Source organism: Cebus imitator, unplaced genomic scaffold, assembly GCF_001604975.1.
Source record: "Cebus imitator isolate Cc_AM_T3 unplaced genomic scaffold, Cebus_imitator-1.0 Scaffold423, whole genome shotgun sequence".
In the NCBI taxonomy this organism is placed as follows: Eukaryota; Metazoa; Chordata; class Mammalia; order Primates; family Cebidae; genus Cebus; species Cebus imitator.
Window position 1 is genome coordinate 1,579,160 of NW_016107738.1, and position 19,510 is coordinate 1,598,669.

Sequence of the window (19,510 nt, forward strand, 5' to 3'; positions counted from 1 at the left end):
AATAATAATTTTAGACTCTTTGAAAACCATCCTATTTTTGTCAGTATACTTTAGCAGTTCAGCAAGTAGGTATCATTAAATACCTACTATGTGTCTATTGTGTAAGTTGCTGGGGATACTCTGAAAAATATATCCTGATACTATGCTTACCCGGCAGGGGAAATACCGTGATCACATTTTCCCAGGGCGAGGCTTTTCCATTGCACTCTGGATGTGCTGACCCCTGCGATTTCCCCAAATGTGGGAAACTCGACTGCATAATTTGTGGTAGTGGGGGACTGCATTCGCGCTTTCCCCTGGTAAAAGAAAAAAAAAGTAAAGAAAAGAAAAAAAAAAAAGAATATATCCTGATACTGTCTTAAGTCATCTAGTAGGAGAGATAAAGAAGTAAACAGACAAGCTCAGTATAATTTTTAAAGTTGAGTGATGACAAGTTAAGCCCTTAACCTTGATCTTGAGATCTTCTGGCAAGCTTCTTGAAAGTCATACCTTAATTAAATCTTAAACTGTATGTGGCAGCTAGGCCAAAGAATGAAGAAGACAAGGCATTGTTAACAAAATGAACAGCTTAAAGAAAGACCCAAAGGTGAGAAACGGCATCTCTGTGTTATTAGATTGTAAAGACAAAAGAGTTTCAAGAAGTAAAATTGGAGAAAAATTGAAGTCAGGTGTTAGAAGTGCTTATTCTTTCATTTGACGACTGAATGAGTTTGAAAGAAGGAAAGGAAGGAGTCCAGGATGACTGTCTGGTTGCCTTGAGCTGTTTGGCAAGTATGTTACAGATTTAGGCAAAAGAAGAAAGAGATGGTAAGCTAAGTGTTGCACAGGTTAGAGTTTGAGGTTCCTGTGGGATAGTAAAGTCATAGTGTCTGGCAGGCACTGGTGACTGTGAATCTGAAGTTCGAGTAGATGGGCAGGTCTTAAGGTTAATGATAATCATCAGTTTATAGCTGATAGCTAAATTTTGAGACTAGCAGATCTTGTCTGTTTTAATTCTCAAAATACAGTCAAGGATAATTTGTGTAAAATTACAGATGCTTCTCAACTTAGAATAGATTTGGATCCTGATACATATCATGAATTGAAAACAGTGTATGTTGAAAATGCATTTAATGCACCTAATCTACTGAATATCATAGCTTAGCTTAGCCTACCTTAAATGTGTTCAAAACACTTATATTTTGGCAAAATTATATAACACAAAGCTTATTTTATAATAAAGTGTTGCACTTTGGTGAAGTCTAAAAATCATAAGTTGAACCATTGTAAGTTGGGAACCATATGTAATTAAAAATGCAACTGGTCCATATTAACCTTTTGTACTCATATAAGACCTCACTAGAAGAACAACTTGCTACATTAACTAGAAGAAATGAATTAAAATATTGATAATACTGATGATCAACCTGTTTTAAACTAAATTTATTGCTGTTAATTGAAATGATTTTCATAAACTTTTGATTCTTTTGACTGGTTTTATATTATTCTGTAAGAGATATGGTGGTAGGCCTCATAGTCAAAACTTGTTATTTTTATATTGGTTTCTTGGTTTCAAAGGATTCCTATGTTTGGACTGCTTTTGATGACCAAATTTATAGACTTGTTCTTTGTGAAGCTTTTGAAGATCTTCTGAAGGAAATACTGTTAAACTAAAAGTATCAGTTTTCTAAGTCACCATAGTGTTTGCAGAAAAAAATGAAAATAAAAACTAAAACTATGTTGTCATCAAATGAATACCTATACTAGTATTACTTATAACCTAATTTAGTATTTTAGCATTTTAATATTACCTAAGTTATTTACTTTTGCATTCTTAAGTATTTATAACATAACATAAATATTATATATTTATAACATCGCTCTGAGTTGTGAGAGTAATTTTATTGATCTAGGAAGAAAATATTGGGCCAAATATTTTAAAAGAAAAAAATGAAAAAAGAAACAACCCTTGAGAAATGCACTAAAATAAAAAAAAATCAACTATTTTTTTCTTATGCAAGATTTTTGTTGAATTATTATAGTCAGAATTATCATCTAGTGATGAGAGTGAGAATTTTTACAACCCATATTCACAATTAGAAGACTTCAAGGTTTGTAACCGGAATGCCAGAAGAGGCATCAAAGTCCAAAAGAGACAGAGTCACCTAAAGGTAATCTTTTTTTGTTGTTGTTTATTTTATATATATGTGTTTTATCAGTAAAGATCATTGGTTTTACGTCAAAGCAGATTTCTCTATGAATTCTCTTTATAGAAAAAAATTTTAAGTATTTTGACACCCATTTTGTTTTTTTACTGGAATTAAATTCAAAGTATAGTTTTTTTGTTTCTCTTTGTGTTTTGATACTTTATATTGCAGTGTTATGTTACTTTGAATGAATATCAAAAAACTCAAGTGTATTGAGAATTTATATTTCAAATTGAATAATATAGAGTTAGAAATTTGAGTTTTAAGATATTTGCTTTTATGATCATTATATTGTTTTTCTTATTTCTAATTTTCAAATACTTGAAAAAGTGTTCTCAGTACCTTTCCTTTCTGATTACATTCTTTTGAGGTGCAGTAATTTTCTTGAAAGAACTTAGCTGGAAGACTCAGGAGATTTTATGCTTATTAAGAAACATCAAGCAGGCTGGGCATGATGGCTCACGCCTATAATCCCAGCAGTTTGGGAGGCTGAGGCAGGTGGATCACCTAAGGTCAGGAGTTCGGGACCAGCCTGGCCAACATGGTGAAACTTTGTCTCTACTAAAAATACAAAAATTATCTGGGTGTGGTGGCACATGCCTATAATCCTAGCTACTCGGGAGGCTGAGGCCTGAGAATCACTTGAACCTGGGAGGCAGAGGTTGCAGTGAGCCGAGATTGTGCTACTGCATTAAAGCCTGGGGAACAAAGTGAGACTGTGCCTCAAAAAAAAAAAAAGAAAAAAAAAATTGCCCAGGTGTGGTGGCTCAGACCTATAATCCCAGCAGTTTGTGAGGCCAAGGCAGGCAGATCACTTGAGGTCAGGAGTTTGAGACCAGCCTGGCCAACACGGTGAAACTCCATCTCTACTAAAAAATACAAAAATTAGTTCGGCATGGTGGCAGGTGCCTGTAATCCCAGCTACTCAGGAGGCTGAGATAGGAGAATTGCTTGAACCTGGGAAAAGGAGGTTGCAGTGAGCAGAGATTGTGCCATTGCATTCCAGCCTGGGAGACAGAGCAAAACTCTGTCTCAAAAAAAAAAAAAAAGCAGATATGCTGACTTTTACTTTATTTTACTTATGACCGAATTATCAGAATTTTTAAATAGAAATGTAACTTTGTCATTTCTTCTTGGAATTTTTTTTTTTTAGATGGAGTTTTGCTCTTGTTGCCCTGGCTGGAGTGCTATCGCACGATCTCAGCTCACTGCAACCTCCGCCTCTCGGGTTCAAGTGATTGTCCTGCCTCAGCCTCCTGAGTAGCTGAGATTACAGGCGTGTGCATCACACCTGGCCAATTTTCTTTTGTATTTAGTAGAGAGAGGGTTTCACTATGTTAGGTTGGTCTTGAACTCCTGACCTCAGGTGATACATCCACCTTGGCCTCTCAGAGTACTGGAATTACAGGTGTGCACCACCATACCCGGCATAGAAGTTTTCTGTTTTTATTATTTTATTAATCTAGAAAGCACTGATAAGAAATCAGTTTACCAGAATTATTTACAATCATGAAACAAAATTATTTCCTCAATGGTATCTTCATGTTTTCTAATTTGTCTTAGCATGTAGCTAGGAAGTTTTTAGATGATGAAGCAGAACTTTCTGAAGAAGATGCAGAATGTGTGTCATCAGATGAAAATGATGAGTCTGAAAATGAACAGAATTCCTCATTACTTGACTTTTTAAATGATGAAACTCAGCTTTCACAGGCTATTAATGGTAAATGTTATAATGATTCTTAAAATTTTTAAAAATGTTTTTATGTGCTTATATTTAAGTCTTTTAATCAGTGTTTAATGAACCTGGACCTTAAAGGTAATTAAATGTGGTATGTACAAAATATTTATTTGGTCATTTTCATTCAAATTCTTTAATACTTCCTTTATTTTAGACTTGGTTGTTTATAGACTTCTGCTAATTTGAATATTTCTCTTCAGAATGACCTGGGTTGCTCAAGTGTCAAATGTTCATTTCACAAGTGTTTAGTGCCTGCTATTGCCTGGTACTATGTAAGGCATTTAAGAACGATATATCAATGAACAAAATAGACAAAGAATTTCTTCTTATGAAGCCTACATTCAAATGGAAAGAGATAATATACATACTAACTAAATTACTTAGTTTACTGTAAGATAAATCATAGAAAAATAAAAAAGTTGGACAAGATAAGAAAGATTTGGAGTAGTTGGGGTTGAGGGTATAAGTAACAGACAAGTTGCAATTTTATTATTTTTAAATTTTATTTTTTTAGAGACACAGTCTCACTCTGTTACCCCGACTAAGGTGCAGTGGCACAGTCATAGTTCACTGTAGCCTTGAACTCGTAGGCTCAGGAGATCCTCCTGCCTTAGCCTCCTACAGGACTACAGGCATGTGCAACATGACCGTTAATTTTTTTGGCCTTTTTTAGAGATTTAGTCTCACTATGTTGCCCAGGTTGGTCTCCAATGCCTGGCCTCAAGCGATCCTCTCACCTTGGTGTCCCAGAGTACTGAGTTATAGCTGTGAGCCACTGCACTCTGCCTAGTTGTGATTTTAAATAAGGCAATTAGGAATAGACCTTATTGAGAAGGTGACATTTCGTCAAAGACTAGAAGAAGAGATGTTCAGTGATGTAGATTGTTAAAACCAACTGAAATACAAAGCTAAATTTATTAAATGTACCAAGTAAGGACAGTTTACTTTCAGAAAATGATGTGTTTATATAATGCTTGAACAGATCTTACATAAAATACATTTAGAGGAGATGACTCAAATTTGCTGTAAAGTCAGAAATACTCTGATTATCTCTTCAGTAATCTTTCACAGATCTCACCATTTATTCTGCTTTTGCAGTCTCTGATATCATTTAAAGTGGCAAAATTTCCCAAAGTTCATGATTATAAAGAAAAAAGTGTTTAAAGACAGTGTTCTTAGTACTGCCCTTAATGCTAATATAATCTGCAGGATAAGATTTTATGCCCTTGATGTTCATTAATAGAAGTGGCTTTTGCAGGTTTACAATACAATCCAGTGGAAGAATGTTGATACAAAGACAACAGCCAGTGCAAAGGCCCTGAGTCAGTAATATACCTGATCTGCTGAAGGACTGGAATGAGGGAAAAGGGAAGGTAGTAGGAAGATCAGATAAATAGCAGCCAGATCATAATCTGACATAATTTATTAGAATCCCTCTAGCTTCTGTGTTGAGAATGACTGGCAGGGGAACAGAAGTAGACTGAAACCAGTTAGGAGACTGTAGCAGTCCTCCAATCAAGGAATGGTAGTGGCTTCTACCAAGATGGTAGCACTGAGGAGAGTGAGAAAGATTGGATTCTGGATACATAAAGCTGACAGGATTTTCCGATGGATTAGAAAGAAAGGAGACAGTAAGCTTGAACAACAAGAAGGACATAGTCCCTATTATCTGATATTGGGAAGGCTGCGGATGCAACAGTTTAGATGGGGATTAGAGAGATCTGAAATTAATTCCATTTTAGACACAGTATGAACTGTGTACAGTTTCAAAGCTTTTTTTAAAAAGAACCCCAAAATTCACATGAACTTTAGTTTTTATGTATCATGTCTCAAGTACTGTTCATTATATTATAACTTTAAAAAATAATATGCATTAGAAAAAAAAAACAATGTATTTCCTGCGTTTTGCTTAACTGAAAATTATGAAACATACTTTTTATTGGCTATGGCTTTTAATGTCTTTAGTGCATATTTGCTTTTCAATCTAGATTTCATATTTTTTTTGAAACTTCTATAAATCTGGTACCATTTTAAGGTCTTTGTATACCTTTGTTTTGAGTTAAGAGGCACTATTTGAATCCTCATTTTCAGAGATATAGCTAAAGCGGGAAACTTAAGTTGTCCATGATCACTCAACTAGATCATCTGATTTCAAAGACAAAACTCCTAACTTTATATTTTTGAATAATTGTTTATAGACATCTTTTAATATATATTACCTTTTGTGTAAAATATTTGCACAAGGTTTGAATCACGTAAATTTGAAATAAATTGAAGCTAAATACTTTGCTGGTTTTCATTTAAATAATTTTGCTACTTTATCTTAAATTCTTATCTTTACACAGAGTCTGAAATGAGAGCTGTTTACATGAAATCTTTGCGTAGTCCAATGATGAACAATAAGTACAAAATGATTCATAAGACACATAAAAACATAAACATTTTCTCACAGGTATGAACTATAGAAATATAATGGAGAATTTCTGGATGGTGATGTTGAAATATGTTCTTGTTAATGACGCCTCCATTTTGTTTCTAAAAGTGGGCTCTCAGAGCTACTTGAGATAATTTCTGCCTAAGGTAAAGGAAGGTGGACTAAATGAATTCTTAAGATCCCTTTTTGGTTGGGTCTGGTGGCTCACGCCTGTAATCCCAGCACTTTGGGAGGCTGAGACTGGTGGATCACCTTAGGTCAGGAGTTCGAGACCAGCTTGGCCAACATGTTGAAACCTTGTTTCTTCTGATACAAAAATTGGCCAGGTGTGGTACCTGTAATCCCAGCTACTTGGGAGGCTGAGGCAAGAGAATCACTTGAACTGGGGAGGTGGAGGTTGCAGTGAGCCGAGATTGTGCCATTGTATTCCAGCCTGGGCGACAAGAGCAAAACTCCGTCTCAAAAAATAAAAAAGAACCTGTTTTTGTTTTTGGTTGATTAAAATTTATTTTTTTCATAAAAATGTCATATTCTGAAAATTATAGGTTATGTCATTTATGGATAACATTTTCATATTAGTCTTGTTTGTTTATAAATTGCCATGTTCAGCTAGGTTATGTGTACTCTCTGTACTTTTATTGTGCTTATTATATAGCATTTATCTATTATTACTTTCTACCTGCCTGTTACTAGACCTTACATTTCTAGACGGTAAATTACTCTTTTCCTTTATCCTCAAACTTCTCATTTTCCTCCATAAAGAATGTACTTAGTATATGTTAGTTGAGCAAGTGGCTGAATTAATAAAATAAATGAAACAAATATTAATGAAGATTTCATGTGCTTAGAAGCATATTTTAAATACCTGTTAATTGTCTGAAATAAATGTAAAATATTCTTGTGTTTTTATTGTAGATTCCCGAACAAGATGAAACCTATTTAGAGGATAGTTTTTGTGTTAATGAAGAGGAGTCTTGCAAAAGCCAATCAAGTGAAGAAGAAGTTTGTGTTGATTTTAACTTAATAGCTGATGATTCCTTTGCAAATAGGAGTAAAAAATATAAAACTCGACGTGCATTAATGCTAAAACAAATGATGGAAAAAAACTGTGCACGTTCAAAAAAGAAATTATCCAGAATTATTTTACCAGATGATTCAAGTGAGGAGGAGAACAATGTAAACGATAAAAGAAAATCTAATATTGCGGTTAACCCAAGCACTGTTAAGAAGAACAAACAACAGGACCCTTGTTTCAATTCAGTGCCTTCTGGATCCTCACTGCAGTCCAAGGAGCATTCTACTCCAATAGTTCATCAATCTCCAAAGCACAGAAAACAGCCATCCCTTAATTTAAAGGATGCAATTTCTGAAGTCTCAGACTTCAAACCTCAGAATCATAATAAAGTGCAGTCTACCACACCACCATTCACTACTGTTGATTCACAGAAAGAATGTAGAAAATTTCCAATTTCACAAAAGGTATGTATCAAAGAAAGGAAAAGTGTCTTCAGATGTTTACCAGAAGTTTTTCTTTTTCTTTCTTATGTGTGTGTTTTGTATTAAATAACTAGGTCAAAGAAAAATTAACAAAAATATTGTAAAGAAAATGTCTTCAAGCAAGAAATCAATACATAAAATTATATGGGCAATTCATAGGATGCTTAGGTTTTAATTTTTTAGATAATGTTATATGTTTTCTTTATAACACTATGTAAGAGAACTTGATAATTTTATTAAAAGGATGTGGGAAAATAGGACTTTCTGCAAGGTAAAATTAACTGAAATTATGTGTTCAGAACTAGTTCCCTGGCCGGGCGCGGTGGCTCACAGCTGTAATCCCAACACTCTGGGAGGCCAAGGTGGGTGGATCACTTGAGTTCAGGACTTTACCAGCCTGGCCAATATAGTGAAACTCCATCTCTACTAAAAACTCAAAAATTAGCCGGTGTGGTGGCGCATCCCTGTAGTCCCACCTTCTCAGGAGGCTGAGGCCAGAGAATCGCTTGAACCGCGGAGGCAGAGGTTGCAGTGAGCCAAGATTATGCCATTGCACTCCAGCCTAAGTGACAGATCAAGACTGTGTCTGGAAAAAAAAAAAAAAAGAACTAGAACTAGCTCCCAGATTAACTTTTCATGAAGGCTTTGGGTATGTGAGTCTCTTTTTATTGGGTAAAGGAATTTAGGAGTACCAACTGGTTTCCTTAAAGTTTTTTTCCATTTCCTTTCGGAATGACTACTAAGTAGTCCAGTTTTACCTTCTCCCTATTGTACTATTTCAGAAGAATCACTGTAAAAACGTTTTCCGCTTTTAATAGTTTATAGTTACAGTAATTTTGCTAAATAGGAGTTAAAGTGATAATAGGAACTGTATATATTGATTAATTTATTTAATTTAGGAGACTGAAAATAGACTTGCTAAAAATTAATAATTTAAAAAATTGACATAAAAATTGTATATCTTTATCAAGTATAACATGATGTTTTGAAATATTTATACATTGTGGAATGGTTAGATTAAGCTAATTAATACAGTATTACCTCAAGTACTTATCGTTTTTTGTGTTGAAAACACTTAAAATTTATTATTGCAGTGATTTTTATGATAAAATACCTTGTAATTAAGTAGAATCACCATGTAATACATTCAACCTCTTGAACTCACTCTTCCTATCTGAGATTTTGTATCATTTGACCAACACCCCCGTCCCCATCTTAACCCCCTACTAACCACTATTCCAGTCTCTGCGTCTACTTCTCTTTATCCCCAAGGTGTTTCACCACACGCTGCCTTAGCCACAAGCTCAACAGTGTCCACACAATGGTCCTCATATTTGTGTTTCCAGTTTTAAATTGTCCCCAGCTTTTTTTTTTTTTTTTTTTGGCATAGTTACTTCTTGAAGGCATTATTAGTAAAAGATTGACTATATTAAGTGTTTGTAATAGACTGGAGAACAAGAAAGTACTTAATTTCTTTGAGCTTCAATATCCTCATCTATAGTATAAAGTGTATGATGTGTCCTTATGTTGATTTCTACACGTCTGATGGGACATTCACCTCATCCAGTTTTATGGAGTTGATTTCCCAGGGAAAGACTTATTTGTATGAATGGGTCTTAGGGTGTCAGTTTGGTGGGGCGTGTTGGCCTTTGTTTTAGGTGGATATAGTAGTGTAGTCTCTGTCTAGTTTCTTCAGCTATAATTTACACTAGTAGCATCTGCAAGTGTCTCAGTATCCTAGGGTTTCTTCATAAGGCAAAGTCCCTCCTGACCCTGGGCTAAGCCTAAACAGTGGAGATGAGGCTACAGAGGCTGGGTGCCTCCATACTGCTCTTTGGGCTTCTAATAACTGTAGGTGCCTATTTACCCCACGCCACACTCCAGTGCTCTGTACTTTGAAAAGAGAAGTAAGCACTGGTTAGCACTAACACTTAAAGCAGTATTTCTACTTTGGTATGTCCTAACTAAAAAACAGATAAGGGCAAGTGAAACTTTGAAGAAGACTATGAAAAAGGATTAGTAGATTTTAATGGAAACAGGTTTTAAGTTTTCTACTATTATTGAATAAAATTACATATAGTATGCTTCTTATTACTTGAAATCAGGAGGGGAAAGAATTTGAGGTAAATTTGAAAAGACATAAAATAGACTAAATACACTGACAAAAATCTTCGCAGATTAAAAATACTAATATTTGCATTGTCACATGTATTATAAACGGTATTCCTTGTGTTTTATTTGCTTTTTTGTTTTGTGTTTAGTGTTTCTTGCTACATAAAATAGAACTTATTTATGCAGTCTATATTTTTTTCCCTGTACTTTCTGACCTTGTTGTCATGTTTAGAAAGCCATACTCTAAGATAGCTAAGTACTTCCAGTATTTTCTTCTTGTTCTTTAGTGGCCATTTCCTTCTTCATTACATATATTAATTATTTTTTAATGATTTAATAAATGTAAGTGATAATTTCTGAATAATTAGGATGTCGATCATAGGTTAGCATGTTAAAAGGTGTAAAGTTCATCTTAGTTTTTGATGTAGAAAGGTGGAAGGAGTGTTGCTCCCATCTCCTTACTATGACAAAAAGCCAGTCATCTGCAAAATCATGTTTTCTTGAAACCATTACAGAGCTAAGGTTGTAGGGCAAACAATTAGACTGATATTTAAGGAAAAACAGGCCCCTCCAATGAAAAACTTGCTGATTCATGGCAATCACTGGATAGAATCTAGTAAAAATAATTCAGCTGGCCAGGCACAGGGGCTCATATGTATAATCCCAGAACTTTGGGAGGTCAAGGCAGGCAGGTCACTTGAGGTCAGGAGTTTGAGACCAGCCTGGCCAACATGGTGAAACTCTGTCTCTACTAAAAATGCAAAAAAAGTAGACAGACATGGTGGCACATACCTGTAGTCCCAGATATTCAGGAAGCTGAGGCAGGAGAATTCCTTGGAGCAGGGAGGCAGAGGTTACAGTGAGCCGAGATTGTGCTACCGCACTCCAGCCTGAGCAACATAGTGAGACTCCGTCTCAACAACAACAACAACAACAAACTAAACAAACCAAAGAATTAGCCCGGCATGCTGGTGCACACCTGTTGTCCCAGGTACTCGGCAGGCCAACGTGGAAGGATCACCTGAGCCTGGTAGGTTGAGGCTGCAGTGAGCTGTGATCGCGCCATCGAGCTCCAGACTGGGCAACAAAGTCAGACTCTGTCTAAAAAAGAAAAGAAAATAATTCAGCTATTACCGAATTGCAAAAGGCAATGGACTAGTTTAGAACTCCTGGGAGTTGTAGACAGAAGGGGAATTTACAACCACTCATGGGCTCTTCTCCACACACTCATCAGACATTCACAAAAAAGACTGAGAATGAGAAAAAGGCATTTTCCTAGTACAGTCCTTGGAGAAGAGAGAAGCAATTACTGTGGAAAAGGAACCATGCCCCACCTTGTTCTTTGTTTCCCCAATGGAACAAAAAGTTTTTAACCACTGGGAAGATCAGCAAACTCTATTGCCCTCAGGGCTTAGGTGAAGACTGCAGATCAGGAAGGAAACAAGAAAAATACCCTCTATACCTGAGAGAAGGGCAGGAAAACATCTTAAGCCTAGACAATTAGACATCTCTAATCAATGAGAGGGAGAGTGGGATCACTGAGAAATTCCTGTCCTCCAGACCTAGGGATGCAGGTCCTGCCCTATGGCTGAACCAGGACAACAGAAAACACTAATTCCACACTCCTAGTTCTCCGACCAGGCTAGCAAACACCAAGTAACCAGAGCAATTTACTAACACAAGTATGGGAAGAGACTATCTTGCCAAATCCAAAGTCATGAAGATGTTCCTTTATGTTTCCTTGTTAAGAGTTTTATAGTTTTAATTCTTCGTTGTAGACCTTTGATCTATTTTGAGTTAACTTTTGTTAATGATGTAAAGTAAAAGTCCCAACTTTTGTTGGTGGTGGTGCATGGCTATCTTGCTTAAAATCAGTTGACCATATATGTGAGGGTTTATTTCTAGGCTCTCAATTCTTTGGCGTATAAATCTTTTTCTGTGCCACTACCACACTGTCTTGATTCCTGTGGCTTTATAGTAAGTTTTGAAATTAGTAAGTCCGAGTTTTCTAACTTTGTTCTTTTTTAAGATTGTTTTAGATATTCGGAGTCCCTTGAAATATATGAAATTTAGTATGGGTTTTCCCATTTGTATAGCTCTTAAGAGCCATTTGCATTTCTTTTTGGAGAGCACATTTTATTACTTGTTTAAGGTTTTTGTGGATCACACAGGTATTGTGTATTCTGGCTACAAGCCCACATGAGGGCTGGAGGGCCAGTGTGTGGATACCAATTCTGAGATTTTCCCTCTATACCAGATATCGAGATTGCGAACTATTTGCTTTTATGGAGATTTATTTTTTAATTGCACCTACAATAAATGTTTAACTGTTTTTGGGGACAGAGATTTGGACATCTAGCACTAATGTTTCCCACACCCTGTGCCTCTGCAAAAAGAGGAGCTCATGGTTCACAGGATTTGGCAGATTACTTTGGAAAGGAAAGCTGGATATAATTAAGTCTGGCTCAACTAACTTTCAGAATTCTCACTTCCATGTTGTTTTTCTTTCTCTTGTCAGAGAAAGTAAGGAATGAACCGAGGTCAGAAACAACAGGCCAGCTATGCATTTTTAAGTATTTTTAAAAAACATGTTAGTTTTTAAAAAACTAAACAGGTTAAGTTGTTTTTAGCTGGTGATACTTTCTGGCTATCGAATCGTCCTGTTATTTTCAAAAATGTCTTCTCTAGTTTCCTTATTCTTCACGATGAACTCTAATCTGCTGGAAGGTTATTTCACCTTCCATTCATTTGTTTTCTCTAGGCTAAAAATTGTAATTTTCTTTTTTAACACTTATTTCCTTTCCTGTTCATTTTTAGATTTTCTCCTGTTTCTTTACATCCTACTGTTCTTAGCTTCTGTTGTTAATTATAGCTTTACAATTTTTTGAGGCATAAGAGTAGTGACTTATCTATTCCTTCATTTATTGTCACTTTGGTCAAGTTAAAGGAGGAAAACTGGACATTATCAGTAAGGAAAATCAGCGTTGGGTGTGAGATGTTTATGGCATTTATATGTATTTAACCTGATTGTGACCAGTGTTTTCCACTTTTTCAGGATGGTAATGCTTTGGAGGATTCTAGCACTTCAGGGGCATTCTGTTCCAATTCAAGACCACATTTAGCTGGGACACATACTTCTCTTAGACTTCTACAGGAAGGAAAAGGAACCTGTATTCTTGTAGGTGGTCATGAAATCACTTCTGGATTAGAAGTAATTTCTTCCCTAAGAGCAATTCATGGGTTACAAGTAGAAGTTTGTCCTCTTAATGGCTGTGATTATATCGTGAGTAACCGCATGGTGGTGGAAAGAAGGTCTCAATCTGAGATGTTAAATAGTGTCAATAAGAACAAGCTCATTGAGCAGTTCCAGCACCTGCAGAGCATGTTTGAAAGAATATGTGTGATTGTGGAAAAGGACAGAGAAAAAACAGGTTTGTATTATTAAATATCTTTGTTTATGAGACTGTAAAGGAAGTTGACTGTTAACTTAGTTTATCCTTCTATTATTAGGATGTGGGAAACTCTTAAAATAGAAACAACTGACTGGTGAATGTCATTTCATATTTTCACACAGCCATAATGGTTTTCGCTAGTCATTATATTTAAATGCAGCTTATGAGAACTGAAGGGTCCAAAATTGAAGGCAAGTCTGCCAAACATAAGACTTTTTTAGGAACCCATGAAGAATGAGGGCCTTAAATAAGGCAGCAGTAGGGAGGAGAAGTAGTTATTCAGGAGATGTTTAGGATTAGCAAGAGTTGGTGGAAGGAGTTGAGAATTACTAAGTTGACCAAATTCTTGGTTATTGGGCAGTTAAGTAGTGGTGTTGTTTATTGCAACTATGAACATAAGGGAAGCAACAGATATGAGGGGCAAGGGAAGTTCAATTCTGAACATGTTAAGATTGAGTTCTCAACAGGTCACTGAAGAGAGTGCCTAGGATGGGAAATGCAGGATTGGAGCTTAGGTAGAGAATTTCTGCAGTTATGGCAAGCCCTCAAGAACAGTGAAAAGATCATGAGATATGGAATCAGAAGACACTGGTATCTCTGTGATTTCTGGTTTCTCTATGTGACATTGCATTGACAAATCACTCCCTCTGGGGAATTGGTAATACACTTGTCCTACTCATCCTGTGATATTATGAGGACTAAGTAAAATCATGTAGGTGAAAGCTACTTTGGAAGAATTGAAGAATTATACTTTGGTAATAGTATAGTTTATATAAAATATTGGTGTAGGAATTGGGCAGCTTTTTCATCCCCATGCTGTCATTGGTGAACCATGTGGCCTTAGATGAGTCATTTTATCTTTTGGTTACCCAATTTTTTTCTTTTTCCTTTTTTTTTTTTTTTTTTGAGACAGGGTCTCTGTCGCCCAAGCTGGAGGTCATGGCGCCATCTCGGCTCACTGCAACCTCCACCTCCCAGGTTCAAGCAGTTCTCCTGCCTCTGCCTCCCTAGTAGCTGGGATTACAGGTGCCCAACACCACACCCACCTAATTTTTGTATTTTTAATAGAAATGGGGTTTCACCATGTTGACCAGGCTGGTCTTAAACTCCTGAACTCAGGAGATCCGCCTGCCTTAGCTTCCCAAAGTGCTGGGATTACAGATGTGAACCACCACACCTAGGCTTCTTTTTAATTTGAAAAGGCAGGGATAAAGGAAATAGATTTGGAATACACAGGAAGGTAACATGGCAAAAGTTATAGAAAAGTATTGGGGGCCATAATAGCGAGTACCAATAAAAGTGTTTAAGTAGAATATAGAATAGAAAACAAGAAAGTGTAGGGAAGTAATTGTCAAGATGATATTAAAATGGGTGTACAGGGTATTTGTTGAGTTATTCTTTGGAATAAATAATTTTATATCAGTTAAATACTTAATGCCCCCTTCATCAGAGCTAGCATGAAAAAATAATTTTATATATATATATATAAAATTTTATATATATATATATATATATATATTTTAAAAAAAGGGTGAATAAGGAAGAGCTTACATTCCTAGATAATTCACTCCAGAAGGCCAAGACTGTACTCGTCTCTAGAAGGCAGCAAATCACACTGCCATGTGTGTTCCTATGCAACAATTTTGCATGTTCTTCACATGTACCCCAAAACCTAAAATGCAATAAAATAAATAAATGGGAAAAAAAAAATATATATATATATATCATTACCACCAAATCAACTTACTCACCCTTCTTTGTTGATTCCAGCTCAAGGCACTCATAGTTGTCCCTATTTTCTTTCTCAGTTATTTGAGAAACATTAGTTGTAGGGTTTCTCATTAGCAGAATGTGGCACTAGTTTGCTCAATGGTGTAGATCTTGGGATTTTAATAATATAAAGTATGTTAATGATTCTACTTAATGTTATTTACTAAAGTTTGCCTTTCCCTAAATGTAAATATTTAGGAGATATATCAAGGATGTTTAGGAGAACAAAGAGCTATGACAGCCTGCTGACTACCTTAATTGGTGCTGGAATCCGAATTCTTTTCAGTTCCTGCCAAGAAGAAACCGCAGATTTGCTAAAGGAACTGACCCTAGTGGAACAAAGAAAGAATGTTGGTATTCATGTTCCAACAGTGATGAATAGTAGTAAAAGTGAGGCACTCCAGTTTTATTTAAGTATTCCCAATATAAGTTATATAACTGCATTAAATATGTGTCACCAGTTTTCATCTGTGAAAAAGATGGCTAACAGGTATGTCTGTTGTAATATTTTTAAATGATTACTTTTAAAAGATTCTTAAAAGCATTTCATAGAATTTTAATGTTAAAAAATTTAAGAAGAATAGTGCTTGTTGGATTATTTTGTTCAGCAAACATTTTTTGCCTGTCAACATATATTAGTTACTGTATGAAGCTGAGGGACATTAATTGAAAAAAAAGAAAATAGGTGTAGGCATTCCTTTGAGAAGCTTAGAGCTCTGTGGAGAGACAATAAATAGCAGTTACATTTGACCTTGCAATCTAACATTTCTGAGCTGTTCAGTTCTATATGTAACTAGAAAAATGTTTGAGCATTTTACTAGTTTTGATCATTATATTTCTTGAAGAGGGAGATTTTAGAATGTAATTCATTTTAATTAAAGGCCTATATCAAATGTTGTCTTAGCTCATGCTGCTATGATAAAATACCATAAACTGGGTAATTTATAAACAATGGAAATTTATTTATCCCAGTTCTGGACACTGGAAGTCTGAGATCAGGGTGCCAGCATGGCTGGGTTCTAGAGAGAGCCTTCTACAGAGTCACAGACTACCAACTTCTCACTGTATCCTATCATGGCAGAAACAGAGCTAGCTGTCTTTTTACTTCTTATCCGAGCACTAGGATATCCTCCTGCATCACCGAATTCTCTTCTCAAAGGTGCCACTTCCACATACCATCATATTGGGATTAAGGCTTCAACATACAAATTTTGGGGAACACAAAAACATTCAGTTCATTGAAGATACTGAAGCTGTTATTGCAGATAATTTTAAGGAAAGGAAACAAGTAACTTTTATCCAAACCATTGTTAAAGACATATCAACTCAATGGATCATGTTTGAGATGATTTTCTTAAAGGCTACTGTGTTTAGTATTACCTAATACTAAATTTTATGAAAGCCAAAAGACCTAGTGTAATGATTTTGTCTCATTTATTTTTCAGCTCACCTCAAGAAATATCCACCTGTGCACAAGTAACTCATCAGAAGGCTGAGGAGATCTACAGATATATTCACTATGTATTTGACATACAAATGTTACCAAATGATCTTAACCAAGGCAGACTGAAATCTGATGCATGATCAAGCTGCTAAAGATGGGGTTATCAAATAACTCATAATATTAAACGTACTTCAGTAATCATTGCTGTTTGTGATTATCAGTTTAAAATCTGTAAATAAGAGTATTTCCTTATCATTTGAATATATTATTTTATATTGTATACATTTTTATTTATGTAGATTATATAATTTTTAAAAATCTGATGTTCGGTGATCATTTTGACTAGATTACGAAACTAATTTTTTTATTAAATAAAACAAGGTTTATTAAAAGTATTACTACTAAGGATAATTTAAGAAAGTAAAAGCTAAGTTAAGAGATACACTTTGGAATGTTCCTAAGATTGAAGTATGTACTAATGTGATAAATAGTAAAGTTGATATGTCTCTGACTACAGCCAACTTGTTGATTTTCCCTATGTGTAGATAGTATACTTTAAATTTTCTTTGTGTAGATGGTATACATTAAATGTACTGATTCTAAATATATGTACTTGGTAAGCTGTGGGTGATAGGTGGGTTGTGAGATAAATGACCCAGTAACTAGGAAAGTAGAAAACTTAAGTGAATGTTTATCTGACCAAAGGTGTATCCCAGTAAGGTACTGTCAAATCTATTACTATGAACTCTGATATGGTTTGTCTACGTCCCCAACTAAAAATCTGATCTTGCATTGTAATGGGAATGATAATCCCCATGTGCTGGGGAGGGACCTCGTGGGAAGTAATTAGATCGCAGGGGTGGTTTCCCGAAGCTGTTCTGGTGATGGTGAGTTCTCAGAGGATCTGATAGTTTTATAAAGAGCTTTTCCTGTTATCTCTGCAGTTCTCTCTCCTACCGCCATGTGAAGAAGGATGTTTGCTTTCCCTTCCACCATGATTATAACAAGTTTCCTGAGGCCTCCCAAGCCATGTGGGACTGTGAGTCAAACATCTTTTCCTTATAAATTGCCCAGTCTTGGGTATTTCTTCATAGCAGTATGAGAATGGACTAATACTCCCAGCTACATTACTCTTTTTGTTACTGAAATATACTCAAAGAAGTGGTATATTGGTTTGGACTTAAAAAGTTTCTTTTTAATATAAATTACCAAATGCAGGCCCATTATATTGACCCCCTTACATTTACCGTTTTGATCCATTCTAATGTTTGTGATGGCATTGAGAAGGCTTCACTTCTATCTGCAATATATATGACATCTTCTAGTCAGTGTAGTACTAAAGCCGCCTTTAATTATGTAAGTCTTATTCTTGGTCTCATTTTTACCCCTATTACATTGTTGAGTAGTTGAACCAGCCTCACCCCAGAGAGCTTTCCTTACCTTAAATCTGGCAAGGACTTCAGAGCGCATGTAATTCAAATCGCTTCTCTTTCCTTCCTTACCAAATGATAAAGTGAGGCCCAGAAACAAGTGACTTATTCAGGTTTGACTGGCAAATCTAGAAGAACCCAGAAACTAGGTATCATTCTCTTTCACTCTATGGTGTTGAAAAAGGAGACAAGTTACTCTAATTGTTTAGCTCCTTTGAGGTAGTATCAACTCTCAATTCATCTGAAAGTAGCTGACTTCCTATGTCTGCTATTGAATTATTCTGTCAAAACCTGAGAGAGGAAGCACTACAAGTTATTGCCTAGTGTGCAGTTATCAACTTATTATAACTGGACTTTTTGAGTATTTCTCCTCTAGTAGTGAGCACAATGCTAAGCTTTGACAAGAGGAACAAAGGAGCCTTTTATTCTGGTTCCACTGTGCTACATCTTCATGCATCAAACTCCTGCTACACCGTCAGCAGGGCCTGTGGGTAGGGACATCTGGTGGTGCTCTGCCCCAGCTGCATACGATTCATGCAGTCCCTCAACAATCTCACACAGGGGCTGGCTGGCTGACCTTGCAGCACCTCCCACACAGGTACTACCACATGCTGACTCATCTGTGTGTCTCCATCAGACAAAAGAACTACATAAATTAACAGAGTGTTACAGATATAACCTTGAGGATTTTATTTATGTATGCTTGCTGTGTGGAGAGCTCTATCCATATTTAGGCTTATTAACAGCCTCCTCCTATATATACTCTCATTGGTAGCCATTATGGTTAACTATTATTAACCATTGATTATCAGTCCAAGTTATTATTTAAGTCTTCAAAGTATTTTTCTCTTCCACTTTTAAGTCTCCTTTGGGGGTTACTTACCTTAAACCTTATTATTAGTTCATCTTACAACCTGATGGAAAGAAATGGGACAAACCAGTTACCTGGCAGGTGACATATCTTAGAATAGGTAAGGTGCTGAAGGAGTTCTGATAGGACACAGGAAACATATGAGCAGTAGGGGGTCAGACTCTTGGTTTGAGTCAAGCTTATGATATTTCAAGTACCTTTTTACTGTTAAGGGACTTAACCACATTCTTAACCCCTAAAATGCTATCCATTACCTTTAAGCAGTATAGCAGTAGATCAAATATTGGCAACTCAAGTTCTACAACAGTATTTTTTTGGTCCACTACAAAATAACCCTTTGTTTTGATCTATCCTGTATTGACCAAGGGTCTTTATGTCAGAAATAATTATGGTGGCCGGGCGCGGTGGCTCAAGCCTGTAACCCAGCACTTTGGGAGGCTGAGGCAGGTGGATCACGAGATCAAGAGATCGAGACCATCCTGGTCAACATGGTGAAACCCCGTCTCTACTAAAAATACAAAAAATTAGCTGGGCATGGTGGTGCGTGCCTGTAATCCCAGCTACTCAGGAGGCTGA

The 19,510-nt window shown here is 36.0% G+C and overlaps 2 protein-coding genes and 1 non-coding gene across 3 annotated transcripts in view; 2 read left to right on the forward strand and 1 right to left on the reverse strand.

Moving 5' to 3' along the window:
* FANCM (FA complementation group M) overlaps window positions 1–17,146 on the forward strand; it is a 73,844-nt gene extending 56,698 nt beyond the window's left edge. Inside the window, 8 exon segments of the mRNA XM_017509834.1 lie at window positions 624–641; window positions 1,924–2,150; window positions 3,750–3,906; window positions 6,270–6,376; window positions 7,274–7,837; window positions 13,023–13,398; window positions 15,388–15,679; window positions 16,635–17,146. Of these exon segments, the coding sequence (XP_017365323.1) occupies window positions 624–641; window positions 1,924–2,150; window positions 3,750–3,906; window positions 6,270–6,376; window positions 7,274–7,837; window positions 13,023–13,398; window positions 15,388–15,679; window positions 16,635–16,773 (1,880 nt within the window). The 3' untranslated portion in view covers window positions 16,774–17,146.
* LOC119468399 lies at window positions 143–299 on the forward strand. The gene has a single exon (XR_005197074.1). It is a non-coding gene; the product is annotated as a U1 spliceosomal RNA (small nuclear RNA).
* Window positions 1,444–19,510, reverse strand: part of MIS18BP1 (MIS18 binding protein 1) — a 69,196-nt gene continuing 51,129 nt past the window's right edge. The window contains exons 18-19 of the transcript XR_001819441.2: window positions 6,655–6,664; window positions 1,444–1,454 (exon numbers count right to left, since the gene is read on the reverse strand). The gene's annotated coding sequence lies outside the window, so the exon portion shown is untranslated. The remainder of the gene's footprint in view (window positions 1,455–6,654; window positions 6,665–19,510) is intronic.